This window comes from Contarinia nasturtii, unplaced genomic scaffold (genome assembly GCF_009176525.2).
Source record: "Contarinia nasturtii isolate CC-2019 unplaced genomic scaffold, AAFC_CNas_1.1 Cnas_scaffold_129, whole genome shotgun sequence".
NCBI classification, from domain to species: Eukaryota; Metazoa; Arthropoda; class Insecta; order Diptera; family Cecidomyiidae; genus Contarinia; species Contarinia nasturtii.
The window spans coordinates 7,732,873-7,751,534 of record NW_022197486.1 but is presented as its reverse complement, the minus strand read 5'-3'; the positions used below and the strand labels follow the sequence as shown (position 1 = coordinate 7,751,534).

At 31.5% G+C, this 18,662-nt stretch overlaps 1 protein-coding gene across 6 annotated transcripts in view; it reads right to left on the bottom strand.

Annotated features, from left to right (window-relative positions):
• Positions 1-8,366: 8,366 nt before the first annotated feature.
• The window catches only part of LOC116344311 (myosin-G heavy chain-like), a 132,404-nt gene continuing 122,108 nt past the window's right edge, over positions 8,367-18,662 (bottom strand). For 2 of the 6 annotated variants that reach the window (XM_031772792.1, XM_031772815.1), the window contains 2 exons: positions 13,140-13,181; positions 8,367-12,124 (listed from right to left, as the gene is read on the bottom strand). In XM_031772792.1, coding sequence (XP_031628652.1) covers positions 10,532-12,124; positions 13,140-13,181 — 1,635 coding nt within the window. In that variant the 3' untranslated portion in view covers positions 8,367-10,531. Of the gene's footprint in view, positions 12,125-13,139; positions 13,182-15,067; positions 15,236-17,535; positions 17,695-18,662 lie in introns of those variants that run through there. The other 4 variants (XM_031772799.1, XM_031772824.1, XM_031772832.1 and 1 more) reach the window with 3 other exon arrangements.

The following is an 18,662-nucleotide window of genomic DNA, read 5'->3' as shown; positions in this document are numbered from 1 at the left end:
CACAGTGGAATTCCCGACAAATGTCAAAATCCATTCAATTCCATTGAACATGAAAATGGCAAGCAATGTCGTGGTAGTATTGTACCCAATTTCTCAGTAGAAACGAATATGAAGTCAGAAGAAATACAAACACAACCATAATAAAAACAATGAACGGAATTGAATGTAAAAACGGAAATCAAAACAAAGACAATCTTGAAACGCTTTTGACAAATAGAAAATTGAAAATGGGGTTGGTTGTGGTAGACGGTTTTATAAGACTTGCATACCACCATCAATTGTTCGTTGGATGATTTGATGACGGTGGAAATGACATACACAGAACGTGAAACGATCCGAAATTATAAACTGTATAGTTTCTTTTTTTTACTTTCATTGTGATCATTGTCTACATGCGAACGCACACGAATTCAATCACAAGTAAAACACACAATAACATTTCATTTTGTCTTACAAACGTAATTAAAATCGAACGAAAAATAGCTTTACTCACAATAAAACAGCTCAGACAATATGAATGTTCAAGTTCAGTATTTAAATGAAAGCACACGAAATTCAATTCACTAACGATATCTTAAAACGTTTGAAGCAAAGCGAAAAGCATCTTGTATCGGTCATTACACAAATAATTGATTGGTTTGTTTTAAGGAAATATATATAAATGTAATATTAGCAGAAAAGCAGACAAGATGACACAAAATAAGCATTGTTCATTTTTGTGTACCAGCATCTTTATCATTCACCGGGGCGTGTTTTTTTATGTTTATGGCTTAGAAAGGATTTTTTATGTGTGTGTGTGTGTGTGTGTGTGTGTGTGTTTGTGTATTTGTGAGTGTAGACAGTGTATTCGGATAAAATTAGACGAAATATTTAGTCGAGAAGAAGTGAAAGGAAGTTGAGGCTTTAACTTTGAATCTGTTAAAAGTTCGATGTGGTCTAAGTTAAATACTATGAAAGGCCTCTCATACCTGAATGTAACATTTTACATTTTTCACTTTTTGTTGTTTCAAGTTTGGACGGGAACAAAAAAACCCGGATGAAACGAAATACTTGAAACTTGAAACTAGTGAATTCTAAGCTCAAGTCTTGAACTGAAAGTTTTTGTTGTTGTTGTTGTTTTTGTTCTTGAGAATGTTCGAAATTGGTCATTTTCATCGTTTGCGTGCATCAAAAGCGGAAGACAAAAGCTTTCGTTTCAATTGTTCATTAAGGGAAAATGTTAATGAGATCCTTCATGTTAGTGTTCGCTTTTTTCTCCAATTCGCACACGTTCGCAATGAATATGGACATTGACAGCTGTCAAATTGTCAATTTGAGACAGTCGCTCTCTCCATCCATCTCTTCTTGTTCGTGATTTATTCATTCATTCGTGTTTAAGTGTTCCGTATTTTGTGTTAATGTAATTTTGTTGGTTGTGAAAATTGCGAAAATTCATCTTTGGAAAATGATGCAAATAGCAAATGCCAAAATACTTTGAATTAATGTCAATCACTGGCATGCAGTAAATTGTTTTCAACAATCAATTTACCCATAGAAGATAACACAGTGCATACCATTTACGAGGTAAAAAGGCGGCGAGCAGCTTTATCACATCCGATAGCCATTCTTCAACTTAAATATGAGTTCAATTCATTTCTCGTTTCAAATCAATGTGTATGTGTGTGTGGTGTGTGAGTGTTTGTGTGTGTATATATATTTTGGTCGAAAAGGAGTTTCTCTCTGTGTGTAAGGGGGGAAAGGGAGTGATGATTTGTTGTTGTTTTTGGGTAATAGCAAAAGTGCGATTTTCGAATAAACAGTGAATGATAAAGATGAAAGCATAGCACATATCCATCCCAATCACAGCACAAGACTAAGTGTTTTGTACAACAAAAATAGTTTCATTCTTTTACATATTTTTTTTGGACACGATGGGATTATTGTTTATTCGAAAATGAAGACGAGAAATGCGTTTTACAGAAAAAACAACACGCTTTACCAAAGAAAATGAAAGGAAAAAAGAAAAATGAATGACAAACATAAAACCAATAAAGAGAAAACAGAATGAAACGGTTTGCCTAGTTGTTTGGAACAATTATTATCGAGTCACAAAATTAAAATTAAATGAAAGATAGAAGCGTTAAATTACTATAGTAGTAAATGTATATAATATGTGTAGATAAGGATATATATATAATGAGTGTTAATGTATTGTTGTTATAATAATCTTAATCATGTTTGTAGACAAATGATTACACATATATATTGTTTGAATATATTTTCGGTTATTTATCAATTTATAATGGGTTTAAACATGCGCGAAACTTTTTTCGTCTTCATCTTAAATTTTGATTAGTTACTATTGTTTTTTTTTTGTCCATTTTAATGATTTTTCTTCTTCTTTTCATTGCATTATCACTATCACTACACTGTATAGAATTTTTGTGTTTGAGTGGGTTTTTCTTTTGCTGAGTTTACCTCTTTCAATAATAATTTACTAGGACATATATTTTATGAAGACTCAACACTATTGTCGAATACAAAAATAGAATTATAAGTTAATTTCATTAAAAATTCCAAGTCCCTGGTTCCTGGTATAATATTTTTTTTTTAATTTTTTTTACATCAATTGAATACCTTGGTTTTTCATTCTAATTCTTTTATCTTTGCTCATAAAATGATTTTCGATAAAATGAACCATTCAAAGCTATTCGCCTATTTCGATAATTTCCATTCGCTATATTCAAATGTTCAATTATAAAACTTGGAAATTCAAAGTCAAACAAATGTTCACTTATTTAATTTCTTTCTTTCTCTTTCTCTCATTGAAAACTATTCGCTTGTTCAAATTTGATGTAATAATTCAATGCTTTGAATGTGGTTATTTGTTCATTAATCAACATGTAGAATTTTTCATCATATGATTTATATATATGGTTGTTTCATTTTAATTACGTGTGTAACATGGAAATGGCATGAAAAATATGAGTGTGTGTGTGTGCCATTTGTATTCTATGTGTGGCAATAATAAAGTGTTTAAATTTCAAATCATTTCCAATGAAGCGGCTGTTAAATGTTTAATCTTATTTCCTGAAATATGTTCATTTTCGAAATGCGAACTAAAATCTGTGTTAATATTTATTACCAACATATATACGTGAAAAATATTAATAATCATCATTTGTCATAAAATATTTCGTTGTGTTTATGTGCGATTTTGTTTTGTCGCGATGAATGCTAAAATTTTATTTCATTGATTTTATTGTATGCTACACAGAAATTTACTGACCATAAAAACGTATTTATTCTTCGAAATAGTTTGAAAAATGAACATGTGTCTACTACAATAATGCCAATAATATGACACAAAAGAATTTAATTTTGTGATTTTTTTTTTTGAATTGAAGACTTTCCACGTAAAATTCCATTCTATATATATTATTTCTACGCCTAACTCTTAAAAACGCCAAAACTGCTAAATTCTTATGTATCGAGAGCTACGGAACCAATTACTGGCCGCATAAGTTTTCCATCAGAACCGCATAAGTTCTACTGGCTGCATAAGTTTTCTATCTTGTAATTTTGTTAATTTTGGAACAGAGCGATTTTTTAAAACGTCCGTCCGACGTTCAAAAATCCTAAATTACCAAACAGACAGATGAATAGCAAAAAAACATGTCCATTTGACGTTTGACACGTTTAATGCGAAGAGTTACATGATTATTTGAATAAAATATATATTTTAATTATTTGAATCGATCATGAGAATGTAGCATACCTTTGAAAATTCACAGTACTAAAGTCACACTCATCAAGAGGAACGTCTAACGTTCTCAATTTTTGGAAACGAGATAACTTACGAGGCTACTAATTCATTCCGCAGTTCCCACCGTATTTAAATCTTCAAATTTCTTTGATTTTTTGTTATATAATTTTGATTGCATGTTTGATTTTGGTATTGTGTGTTTAAAGAAATGCACTAAAATCCTTTAGCTGAACTTAATTGTTCTACATGAATGTGTTACATAAATTGATCGATAACATAAATCTAAAAATATTGACAGTGCTGAGCCCGACCAAGCTATAGTTTTTTTTTCTTCAAAAACTTTCATACTTTTACTACACCCTATTTGACCTGTGATTAAATTTCGGTCGATTTTCTTATTTCCATAATGTATTAAATAATTTCAAGGTGTTTCCTATTGTCTGTCATTACATTTACTAACATAAGTTTTTCGCTTTCTATCCAACAGAAAAAAAAGTAACCAAGCGCAATGAATATGTGACCGATGAAGAACTTAAAACCGAAGGAGATAAATAGAAACCAAAATGGACGGCAAAAAATGAAATTTCTTTTCGGCCGTCTCACTGGAAAACTGAAATTGTTTTGAAATCGGATGAAGAAAAGAAGGTACATGCATGAAAACACACGAGAGCTGAAACATTCAAAAAAAAGCAAGAACATCGACGAAAATGGCGAGGCACACGATTTCTTTTTCAATCATTTTTATTATTTATTTTTTAAAATATAGGAAAATGCGTTCGATTAATCAAGAGATAAAAATAAAGCAAACAGCTCGAGAGATAATTAACTATGAGTAAAATGGCCGAAATCCATATGCACAAATTGAATTTGTTCTACCGTTACAAAATACGACACACGATGATCACAATAGAGGATCGAAATGCTATAATATTTGCCTATATGAATTGAGTGCAACGACTAAAAATAGTATTACAAAATGCTTGCATTTGGCATATAAAATTGCAACAACCAAAATATTCTACGTTCACAAATAAAAATACAATTTATTTTCCACATAACATACAATTTTTATTTTTTTTTGTTGTAGTTTTACTTAATTCAAATTTGTAAGTTGCTATCGACAACTAAAAAACTTCATTGTAGTATTTTTTTTTTTGTTTAACTAGCGAAATAGGTATTTTGTTGTTTTTATCAACTAAATGTAATTGTTTTTTTTTTTTCGTAAATATATTCAAAAGAAACAAAATAAATGGTACTTGATTAAGGACGAAATGTCGCTAACAAAATAACTAGAAACTGATAAAAAAAGGCTTTTTTCTCTAAACAAATTCCAAAGAAATGGTTGTGGTTTACAATGTATGTCTTGACCACGGTGAAGTTTGCTCTGTTGCTGGCTCATTTTCGTGCGAGCAACGTGAGGTGAAGCAATCACTTCCCCGGGCCCAATCATTTAAGTCTAATTAAAAAAAAAACGTTTGTTACATCCTAAGGTAAGCAAATGACATTGCGCAAAAAATTACATGTGCATATGTTGAACAAAGAGGTAAATCGAGAGCAACAATTTTATTGTATGCCCATTTTTTATGCTATATATAATATAATAATTATCGAATACAATTTACAGCATAAGAAAAAAAAAATAAATACATTCGGTTGCAAAACAAATGAAATCTATTAATTAAACAAAAGACAAAAAAATGTAATCAAAAAATTTGATACACTTACAAACAAAACTATTCGGCTAGAAAAAAACGAAGGCGTGATTTTTGTTGTTTTAATTTCAAAGAAATAAAAAAGAGATTACAAAACGAAAAATCTAGTCAAATTCATTCCGAAAATCAAATGAAACTCTGACTGAACTGACTTCTATTTCAAAAACACACACATACTAGTACGAACACAAATTGAGTACGGACGCTCAATTGATACAAATTTAACGAGAAAGAAATTAAAGGTATTTTATTATATAGATTGGCTCTTACGAATTATGCAAATGCTATTTTTTTTTTTTTTCATGACAAAAACGATAGAAGCGGATAAGAAAAATATACATATATAAATTAAATCAAACGAAACACTGACTGAATCAAGCTTTTACTTAGATTTTGGCATATCCTATATATGAATATTTATGGCTGGCTTTCAAAGCTGATGTCTCAACTCTCACTCTCGTTGTACAAAAGAAAAACAACAACAAAAGTTTTTCGGATTTAATTAGAGAATTAAAAAAAAAAAACAGAATGAAAAATGAAAAAAAATCGTAGTTTTTGTGTGTAAAAAAACCCAAAAAATTAATGAATATGCAAAGCTAAATAGAATCAATGGCAAAACAATTACGATGAGAAAAATAACTCTATCATTTGGATTTGAATTCAATTTTGATCGGGCCAATAATATCGAGCCATTTGAAGAAAAGCTCCGAAACGCATAATTTCAATCAACAAATCCACAAAAACTCTATTTTGATGAAATCGTAATCTCACATTTTCGCTATCATTTTATCAATTGATCTTTCGTAAAATTCAAAATTGTGAACGCATAAGCGTGTATCATGCTCTCAATTCAAACTAAACGTACGTTAATAATATCTAATTTGAAATCAATTCGAAACATTTAAAACAAAAAATTTTACTCTAATTTTCGCTGTTAAAATTATAAATGACTATACGGGAAAAACGGGGAAGAGAGAAAGAAAAAAAAGCATGTATAAAAAATTAAATTTAACTTGTTCATAAATTGCAGTGATAAAAACGGTGGAATGGCCCAGAGAGAAAATGAAAACGAACGCGAAAAATGGCATAACGAAACAGAAGTGAAAATGACAAAAAACGCATTATTACTGTTTATAAAACAATAAAATATTGTTAAATTATCAATTGGTGACGGAGGGGCGTGCGCGCGCAAGAGATAGCAAGACAAGCGCGAATGAGAGAAAAACAATTTTTCCATAATTAAATTTGCAGATTTCCAACTCAATTTTATCATTCAATTTTGAATATTACTCAATTACATGCATATTTATGGTGTACACCAATGGGTTTTATGGATTTTGTTGTGTTTTTTTATGCGTCGCATATCGTGACCCATACAATTTTTCATTCTTCCCAAACAATTTATTTGTCACATTGACTCATATGGTTTTTTTCGTCGTAATATGTATTTGCATCATGTGCATATTTTTTCTTTGTCTCTCGATTTTCAATAGTTGTGGCTCGACTAAAATTTTTTTACTGTGTTTTGCTCAATTTTCGGAAATTAAATCAATATCAAAATACAAAAAAAACAGTAAATTGTACTAAACTATCTTGACTCTAGTATAGTTGTTAGGATAATTTGTGTATGTGTGTTTGTTCTTTTGTGTATATGTTTTCATATAAAGTGTGAATATAGAATTAGAAGAGTAGCAAATTATTTTTTCTCATTTCTTTTAAATTATTATTCACATCGTTTTTTTTTTCTTCGACCAAACCAATATAGTTTCATTTTTGTAATTGTTTAGTGTGTTTGTGTGTGTATGTGTCGGGTAAGTAGTATTATATTTTTTTACATATATAAATGTAAGTGTTTTATGTGTGTATATATATAATCCAAACTATTACGTAATGATTTAATTAAACGAAAGAAGAATTAAAAAAGAAATGATGAAAACAAAAAATAAGATTGAGGCATTTACATATCAAGTAAGTATAATATGGTATATACTGAGAGAGGGGAAAAAAGAAGTGAAAAATGATCTACTAAATTTGATTCATACATAGAGGTTTCCGCTGGTTAGGCAATTTTACACGCTAAAGATAGATAGTCATATTTGTCATTTTATATTCATAGATTTGTTGTTGTTTTATGATTTTGCATAGTAAATATTCTGCGGTTGTTTTTTGTTTTGTTTTTAAATGCTAATATAATCGTATGGAACATACACAACAAAATATCTTGCTAAATACAGATAATATTTATATATGTATAAGATATCAAAAAAAAAAAGAACAACTGTTATGTAAAATTCAATATACAATACACACTTAATGAGCAGGAAAAACAAAAACCGTTACGTTATTTCAAGTTTGTTTAAAAAAAATATGAAAATTAATACATATATATGTAGAATAGATAGGCGTAATTTTAGCAATTTGTTCTATAATGTTGATTTTTTTCTTTTCCTTTTCTCTCTCTCTCATTCTCACTTGTTCTCCATCTCAAATAAATGTTAAGATTTTGTTCTTTTGTTGCTGGATTTTTTTTTAAAACTGTTTAATATTATTTCCTCCTTTGTTTTGCTCTGGGTTTTTTTTATATTTTTTTGCGTATAATTGTTTATATAATTGGGTAAAATTGTGAGTGTGTGTATGTGTTTGTGTGTTTGTTTTCCATTCAATTCCATTTGCATTTCACTTTTGTTATAAATAATGCGCATTTATGAAACAAACTGATATAGGCCTAACTCAAGCAAATCCATGTGTTGATTGAATGTAGTTGTTTTTTCTCTTTTAAAACATTATCTTTTCTATATATGTGTGTGTGTATGTGTGTTTCGTTTGCATTACAATTGTATTTTCGTTTTAATGAATAGTTTAGGTTATTACGATTTGTTTTATTTCATTTTTTTTTTTTATTCTGGTTTGGATTATTACTATTTTATTATTTTTAAAGGGCGATTTTCTTTTATAAATCTTTATTTATATTTTAGATCACGTGCGTTTTTGTGTTGAATAAGTATGATTAAAATAGTGACACAGCGAGCACTGAGTGGCGGCCGCAATTTCATGCCCGTATGAAATGATGCATTTGTTTTAAAATCATGCAGTGGCTAAATTGTTGTCGATATATTGTCGCCCTCTTTTTTCCCGAGAAAAAAAAACAGATAGATAAAAAAAAGCACAACTAAAAGTAGGTGACTGAGTCGGTTCGAGTGTGAAAAAGAAACATAGAAAGACACAGAGTGGAAAAGCGGCAAGATGAAAGCTTTTTGTTCTCTCTTCTTATAATATGAAAGCGTATGCATTGGCAAGTACGAGGCGCCACATTCACAATCGCATTTTCACATTGCGATACATAACATCGATGATGCACAGGTATTTCATTTTTTGTACGGCACATTTGACACACTGTGGTGTTTAAAGCAAAACATAAAATATGTGAATCGAACAATAGCTGACAGCATGTAATAAACAAACAAAGCGAAAAGTGTGTGTGTGTTGTTTTGTCTTTGGTCGCAACGATGCCTGCGCGCAAATGCAATAGGGAAAACTAGAATAGAATGACAAGCGTTCGTGTTGATACGCGCGCAATTATTACACAACTGTGTTTTTAAAGCAAAGACATATATAATATATAGAACTAAATAAATAAGCATGCAGGAGTTGCCCGTTTTAAGACATGAACTTTTCATCAATCCCAATTTGTGGACATTTTCAAAAAATCAAAATCGTTCGACGACACCGCTCGTTTTTTTTTCTTCTCTTTTTGCTTTATCAATTTCAACATTCGAAACATATCACAGTGCACATTTTGCATCGTTGTCAAATTGATTCGTTTTATCAAAATGAAAGTTTCACCCCCTAATAATTGTTTGTTTTATTTTAAGTTCTAGTTTAAATGACGCTTAAAAACACAAAATTAATCAACGATTTTTATCATAATGACTACCACGAAAGAACATAAAAAGTCCACACGTTTCAAGAGACATCACGTCTCTTTGTATAAGCTAAAAAAAATTCATTATTATTATGACGATAAACTAAAGACGAGGTAAAATTTTATGCGTTCTGGTTTAACCAAACACATTCATTTAAAATTTAATCTAATGAAGAGACACAAAAAAACGTAATATATTTGAAATAATAAGCACATAATTCCAAGAATTCACTAAACAATGGGTCTAAATAACAAAAGAACAAAAAATAATTGAACGTAAACAGTTTCTGTAGATCAGATCGACTAAATTTCAAATGATACATCGACCCGAAATGACTAGTATGACTTACGAATTTATTTGCAATACACGCTCGATTATTCTTTTTTTTTTGCTTAATTTCTTTTAAAATCCTTTTGTTAAATTGTGTTAATTAATTTTTTTTTTTTAGATTTTTTCCGTTTTGATTTTTAAGTTTCATTGCATTATTATATTAAAAAAAAAAGAGAAAGTCTAGAAATACGAGAGCAATGATCTTATTTAATTTTTTTTGATTTTGATTTGTGCAAACTAAAAATAGAATTAAAAATAAGTCACCCGTTTTCCTGTCTATCTTGCTATGCATTTATTTTTAAGTTAAAAAAGAGGTTCTCTCTTTTAGCAAAAGGGATTGATAAAAATCCTAAATTTTACTTAAAAAAAACTTTGTTTTTTTTTTTTGTTGTTTCAACAAAATGCCTTTCTAATAGCCGGTCTTATGATTTGTTTTTGTGCATGTCGATCGTTCACTAAAAAAAATGGTGGTGGAACTGTCTCCCTCATCAAACAAAACGAAAAATTGAAATACAAAAGTCTTCTAATTAATGACTAAATTGAGGTTACGACGTTAGTTCCATTGTTCCACCGCACAAAATCAAATGGACAAAAAAGCCATAGCGTATTTTTTTAAAATAATAATAGTATAACACTAAAGAGTTTGAATAGAAGAAACACAGTTTAAATTGTGGGGTTTTTTAAATCCCGTTCAGGCCAGACGTTAAAATTAAGGCAACGGTATCAATTCCTTGTCACACACAGAGATTTGAATCTCAAAATGGAATCGCACAAGGGTGCGATTAGTGACACGACTGAAAATCAAATGATTACAAAAAAATTTAAGATGTTTTCATTTTTTTGTATGGATTCAGTACAACGGCTGCATTGGCTGCCGTTTGTTGTGCATTCGTTAATTGTGGTAATGTTTGCAATTGACCCAAACCGCTGTATGGATGTGGTGTGACTGTTTGTAGATTCGACATTGGATGATTGCCGGCAAAAGGCAATAATGGCATATTATTTAATGACATTCCATTCAAAGGCATTGTATTTAAAGGCGATGCATTGGCTGGTTTTGAATGGCGTAAAAATTGTTGGGCGGCCATCGTTTGATTTGGTACAAACATGGCCGATGGCCGTGAAAAAACGGCCGATGTTGTTGTATTATTTACATTACCAGCCATTGAAACCATTTGACTCATTTGACTCATTTGGGTCATTTGATTCATTTGATGATTAAATTGACCAATTTGACGAACGGCGGCTGCTTGATTTGCGGCCGCTTGATTTGCGGCCGCAAATTGTGCCGTTGTCAAATGTTGTGTAATGTGCGATTGTTTTGGTTTTGGTGTTTGTGTAGGCAACAATGGATTTTTATTGTTCATATTCAAGGCAACGCCAGTATAATTGAATGCAGTCAACGGTTTTCCCGAGTACATATTTGATGCGGCCGCCAATTTTAAGGCATTTGCATAATTTTTTTGGGCCAATTCACGTGCCAATGTGGCCGGATCGGAAATATTTTGTACCGTTTGGCCACCAAGTGTAACACCATTTGTACTATTATATAATGCCGATGATTGTTGTGATGCAGCAGCTGCGGCCGCTGCAGCTGCTGCTGATTGGGCCGATGAAAATGTCAAATTATAGATGGCAGCATTATGATTTGACAATGACGTTACATATTGTGTTGTTGAACCACTATATGGTTGATATTGTGGTTGACTTACAACGGTATGGGCTTGTGACTGTGAATGAGGCACGAATGTTGAATTGAGAATTGATTGTGCTGTTTGAATTGGTGTGCTAACCAATTTTGGTTGCACCATTGATGTTGGCGCAGTGCTCGCTGCTTTATTTACATAAATTGTCGGTTGTTGTACGTGTTGCATGAGTTCAGTGCCGATCTTTTGACCATCGACAATACTGACCGATTGCGATTGATTTGCTGCAATTGCTGCAGCAGCACTTGGCACAACGGCACCGGTTAATAATTCCTGAACTGTCGTTGACGGTACGGACGTCACAACTTTTTCCACGTGATGATGATTTTCCACATCGTTATTATTATTATTATTGTTATTGTTTTCGTTATTATTTTGTTCATTATTATTATTATTACTATTATTATTATTGTTGTTGTTGTTATTTTCGTTATTTGTCATCAAGTTATCGATGTTATTATTATTATTATTATTGTTATTATTAACGGTATTATTATTATCGATTGTTGTTATTGGATTTGCTGTAGATGATTGTGGATTTGAAGTTGTAGTTGCAGTAGGACTGGGGCTAGGGTACTCACATGAAACTGGAACAAATGGTTGTTGTAACTGCATCAGTTGTTGGTATGTTGTACCGGGTTGATAGACTGGTATGCCTGATTTATCGGCGGCTGGTCGCTTAAAAGGTACACCCATGCCAGGAAAAGCCTAAATCAACACAAATATAAACACATAATTACGATTAATTCAATATACTGATTCAATCCATAAATGACATTTTTGTTTGGGTGCTTTTTTTCGAAACTGTAGCGGTTATCGATCGGTAAAACGGTTTCGGGTAAAGCGTTGATTTTAAATTTTGTCATTTTACTGTTCATCGAATTTGTAAAAAAAAAAAATCGGGGGCGGTGGTGATCTCTTTTAGTATATGTATACCAACCAAGAGATAAATGAAACATTAATCCCAGTTTAACGCATCATCGTGAAGCTAAAACGCGAGCCCTCAACACCAAAGCATTTTTTCGAGTAAATCACAAAGAAAATGAAAAAAAGAAATTGTACTTGTTATTTGCCAAAATTGAATTTGTGCACATGAACAAATGACATTATGTCTGAGTCTTTTTTTTCTTCTTCTTATCTCGCTAAAAGCTACAAAATGTGAGTGACATTAAACGAAAAATAAAATGAATTCAAATGGATCGATTGTATGTGTGTGTATGTAAAGTTAGGCAAACGGTGTTGATTAAAAACAAGCTGTCGCAAAAGAGAAGATATGATCATTAATTATGTCGTTTTTTTTTTGTCAAATGGCAATTGAAATGTGTATGTAAATGCATATGTGTAAAAGCAAAATGAACGAAAAAAAAAAATAAGCCATAACTTCTCTCACAGACACTTGAATTCCGTTTTTAGAACAGTTTGGTTATATTTATTACCGTCGTCGACATTGATTGACAACGACTTTGGTTAAATTGAATTACCAGCGCTAGTTGATTAGTATGAGTGTATTGTTATTTGTTTTTTTTTTTTTTTTAATGTTTGTTGGTCCGAATCGTTGACGGTTTTGATCAATGCACATCATTCGTATGTTCAGTATACAATATCATATCGAATGATCACATTGCAGCGCAATAATGGAAAACATTGAATGAGAGAAAGCAATACAGAACCGTCAACATTTTCGGCACAACAATCAGGCGATACGTGTGTTTTTGGCACTTACAAAATTTTCATAGTAGAATGATCCTACCGATTTCATATCCATCTGTGAAAAAGATACACAACAAAATTACAGTGAGTATTAGTGACGATTTTCTTAGTAACCACAGAAGTTGGAGGAGTGGATTTGTTTTTTTTTAATGGTTCACACTAAATTTGAAGTAGAGGAGTTGGGTCTAGTCTACGGTTAATCGGTTAATTTTTATACAATTCAGAATGCACTCGATTTTCATTCGTCGGCAAGACAACGACTACCTTTTTGTTGCCTTGAACATACCAATTCAGCTCATATATTCAAGTGTCCAACAAATGGCTTATACAGTAATGGCATGAATACGCATTGTTATGCACAAAAGCTGCAAAAAGATACTTATCGCCTTGCCTCAACACACATTGTCTTGTGTGGGTTTTTTTCTCTCGTTTTTTTTTTTTAAATTCAACAAGCTAACGTCTAGCGAATTCGCAGGCAAAATAATAATTGAAAAAAAGCATGAATTATTGTTTCTTTTTTTTAATTTGGTGTTTAGTTGATTGCATTCTCAATTTTGTGAGTTGGTTTTTTTCTATTGGAAGCTTTCATCAGTTGGGAAAACATTTAATGGTAAATTTGATGTTCAACATTGTGATTTACAACTATTAATACGGCACAGAAAATATGAATGACCAATCCATCGGTCATATTTAGGGAAAACGAAACGTTGACTTTTGGACAGCAATAGAATGATTATAGAATTTTCAAGTAAGAGAAATCTATTTGTGAAAAGTCTCTGTTAATGGTTTGTATGCAACTGTTTCTTCGAATTAACTTTGGCGATTTTAAATTAAAATAACAGAAAAACAAAACTATCAAATCGATTTCATGGCTGCGACCATATGGCTTATAATGACGATATATCGCAACCTTTAAATAGTATTTCAATTTTGACGAGATTCAAATTTTAGACAGATTTTTACGATATTTATTCAATTTGATCGATGGATAATCGTCACATTCATTTGAAATGAATTTATTGTTTATCGCATTGAATAAGCAACATAAAACATCTTAACAATATTCCAATTTTTTAAAAAAATTCGCCACAAATATTCAATAACTTTGGGACAAATATTTGTGCAAAGTTTACCGTTTTATTCTATCCAATGCCGATGCATTTTAAACAAACAATAAATTCGGTTGTTATGGTTTCTTTTGTAAATGTTCGAGTCAATCAAAATCAGTCAGTATGGTTAATATAAAACCGATAAAGTGAAAACATTTTTTTTTTGTTTTTCTTTTGTTGATTTCGAATTCAAGGCGTTGTGTGCATAAACGAAAATAAGATGGTAGATGGTTACATCAAAACTGAGATATAGCAAATATTTGAATATTTGCAGTGACAGCAAAATGATAGAATAGTAAATTGGTTGGACTGAGAGATTGTTTTTGTTTTACTTATTGGCTCGCTTAAAAGTTTGAGTCTGGCACATCAAGTTTTCAGTCGAGATAAACTTTTGGTATGTGTGTGTGTGTATTGTGTGCTGCAATCAATGTGCTTTATCACAAAAAGCTCAAGCAAAAACTCAATTTACCAGCCTTACACGAATACACGGCACAAAAATAAAACCAACGCAAGAAAAAAATGAAACAATTTTTTTTTGGTTCGTTTCTATGCATAACATCAACTAAAGGCAATTAACTTATTTATTATATATATAACTCTGGTCCAACCAATGCCCAGGAAAGATGCAGTAACAGATGTCAGAGGAACTTTATAAAAATGTAAACAAAATCTAGAGAGAAACAGCGATCGAGAGGGGGGTTGGAGGTTTTGGGTAGGGTAAAATCAAATAGCTGAAGTTAAACAAAGAAAATTAACAAAAAAAAAAAATGAAATAAAAATAAATAGCGATACGCCTGAAAAAAGAGCGGCGCATCGATCGGATTGTAGATACCATAGGTTGAAGCACATCGCTATCAGCAGCGCGTTTCTTTCCGGTGTCTCGTGTTACTTGTATACAGCTTACATTTGATAGAATTGATGGTGTAACGGCAGTGCCTTGTTGCTGTGACTGTTGTGCAATGGTCGGTTTAGATGTCAGTGAAGCAAACGATGGCGCTGACTATTTTCATTTTTTTTTGTTCGAATTTGTTTTGTCAATAGTTCAACAATCGTTTTACGAATTTTATGATTGGTTGATTTTTGGCGCAGAAGCCCATTTTTTATTCATTTCAAATGAATATTTGAAGATGCCGATACAAGTAATTACGTGTTTTTGTTCATATTTTGATTGTGTAAGTATTTGTGTATGTGTGAGTGTGGTTTTTTATTGTTGTTGTTGTTGTTTTTTTTATTTTATTTTTGTTCAATCGGCCCGGTGTTGAAAGAGTAAATAGGTGAGAAGAAGAAGCAGAGAATGAGCGCGCACGCACAGCAGGAAATGATAAAAGAAAATGAAAATAAACAAAAGAAAGAGAAAAAAAAAGAAATTGTTTTTGTTTAAACTAAATTTCAAGAATGTTTGAACAATTTTTAGTTTGTTTGCTATTTGAGATAGAAAGAGATATACATTTTTCAACATCTAAGCTTTATATAGCTAACTGGCTCTATGTATCTAAGCTTTTGCGATGAATACTTCTCATACTTTTTTAGTTTGTAAACACTTTGAATTACTAGCCAACTGTATAAACAACGCTAACTCTATCTAATCGAGGTTTAAAAAAAAAACAATTATATATATGTTCAATTGAAATGTCGCAATTAATATTGACATTTGGTACAATTTACGGATGCAAAAACCTTCATCATTTATTATCTGAAAAAACAATTTGCAAATGTATATGAAGAAAATTGCAGCCCAAAAAACTGAAGTGAATCACAAGTTTATCGGCAAACAAATTCGTCGTAATTTCCAATTATATCGATGACTGGTTCAAAGATGACACGATGACAATCCGCTCATAAAATATATCGTCGACAACAAGCTTACACGCACAAACACGCGGCACAAGTGAGTGTAGTTTGGGACAGTTTTTGTTTCCTTTTCTCGCCAAAAAAAGATGTATGATATTGTTTCAGTTTGTTGAAAATATTCAATACGAAAATAAAAATGTCAAAACAGAAAACATTTTCAGAGAAAAAAAAACGAAAAAAAAAATCGGTGTTTGTGTGTGTGTTTGTGTGATGTAAATGATCGTATTGATCATTGTGACTTTTTGGAGCGAATGTTAAGTGTGTTTGTGTAATTGTGTGTGTGTGTGTTTCTCTCAGAAATAAATCATTTTTTCTTTGGATTTTGTTTTCTTTAGGAATAAGTGTTTTTTTTTGTTTGCTTTCGGTCAAATACATATTAGTAATTTATACGATAGAAAAAAATACAACCAAAATTCAACAAATGTATATATTACTGGAAGAAAGTCGATTTATACAAGTGGAGACAAGGGGTGGGAGAAAATTGAAATTTTTTTAAAAAAGAGAAATGCAATGCACTTACTTATCTATGATATATAGAATACAATATAACAATTTTTGGTTTACAATTAAATTAGCGGTAGATTTTCATACGGATGGAAAGAGAGCACGCATTTAAAATGAAACATAACACAGAAAACCTGAAGGGAAGGAGACGGGAACTATATTTTAAAAAAGAGAAACGTTTTTTTTTTAAATCTTTTATATTATTATCTACAACTAGTTTGAGACGATAAAAGAAATTGGATTCGGCCATTTCACATTTAATCTCAATTATGGTCAAGGATCGTTCCTTAAGAGAGCAGAGCCGAAAGAGATCCACCTCACCATTCCTTCCTATTCTTTTTTGTATAAAAACCACTTATGGCATCGCACACATAAAAAACAGTAGTAGTAGAATTGTTCAAATGTATTGGTATATTGCAAATTTACCGCAGTTGACATTTAGTCCATCGCACCAAAACAAATGTCAAGTATGCTGTTGTAGTGACGATTGTATGAAAATACCAATAGATATTTTAACAACTATTGGTAAATTTGCAATATACCAATACATTTGAACAATTCTACTACTACTGTTTTGTGTGTGCAGTCAAGTTATTTTGGAGCTCATGTGACTTGATGGTGGACAAGAACATGTTGGACAAAAATTTACATTATTTGAAAAGCATCCGATCAATTTGAATAATTGTATGTTCCGCCAACGTATTGATTCCAACAAAATGGAAAATTTCAATTTCGGTCAGATTAAATGGTTCAATTTGTATGTCGAATAGACCGAAAGCTACAAGTCTCATAAGTTTCCTACTTAAATAATGCAACCAACAACAAATGTTGATTCGACTCAGTGAGTTGATCGTCAATTTTTAGTTGAAAAACCGCGAAAAACTTTTTCAGTACCAATTAAACATTGTGTATGTCTGTTTTGTCTGGTATTTTAGTGTATTTTACCTGAATCTGAAATTTTGTTGTCTGTCTGAGCGCCGTAGAAGTGTTTCGCTTTTGTTTTTCGCCAAATGTGTACACAGTCGCGCACGGTGTAAATATAATAAATAGAAGATTTAACATACGCTTTTTCCATTATCTTTGTGGCGGTTAATGTGTTGATGTGTGATTGACAAAACCAATTGTTGAACACTCGCATACGCTTTACATTCCGCATATAGAGACAGGTAGACAGACGTACAGACATACGCATACAAAAGCTTTGTCTGCATCTGTAGACAATGTTATTCTGAAAATGATGTGTATACGCGATTTGGTGTTATATTTTTCTTTTATGTCTGCAATCGCACATATACGATACATTTGAACACATTTTTTACTTGGAGTCTTTACAGAACACGGGTTTTAAGTCGAATGATGGTATTTGTAAACGTGCGAACAAAGTCAAAGACAGAGAGAGAAAGAAAGAGAAATAGACGGGGAGTATACACAATAAATGAAAATAAAAACAGATAGATATAGCGGTAGAGAGGAGAATATAAAAATAATTTGAAAACATAAGAACCAACTGCTTCAGTCGTACGGAATCGCTAAGTTTGGCTTCTGTCTGTTATAAGCAAAGTGTTTCAAATCAGTGAAAGTTTACCGTAGCACGGCGGTGCCAATTTTTTTGATCTGTACAATGACATGGCTCAGATGTCGGTTTTTCGTAATTCGATTTGAAACACATACTCTCTTTCCCCCCTCACTCTCTCTCTCTCCATTCGGATCTATGTGATCGCATTGTGAGCAAGTGAATGCGCTTTTGAACAAGAGCGCATTCAATTACAAACACCACACAGACAGAGGGAGATAGATAGAAAGAGAGAGAGAGAGAGAGAGAGAGAGAGAGAGAGAGGAAGAGCTAACACAAAACTGATTGAGAAGATATGTGTATGCTTTTTTTTGGGGAGATAAATATATCATAATAAGAGCAACGGAAAATAAAAAGTAAGCAGCGCAAACAAATGACAAGAGATACTTAAACTAATTTAGTCATATTATCGTTGTGAAAATGGTTATTGAAATAGAGAAGCATTTAAATAAAAAACGAACAAATTGAAACAAATGTTTTTGTCGGTTAATTTTGTTTT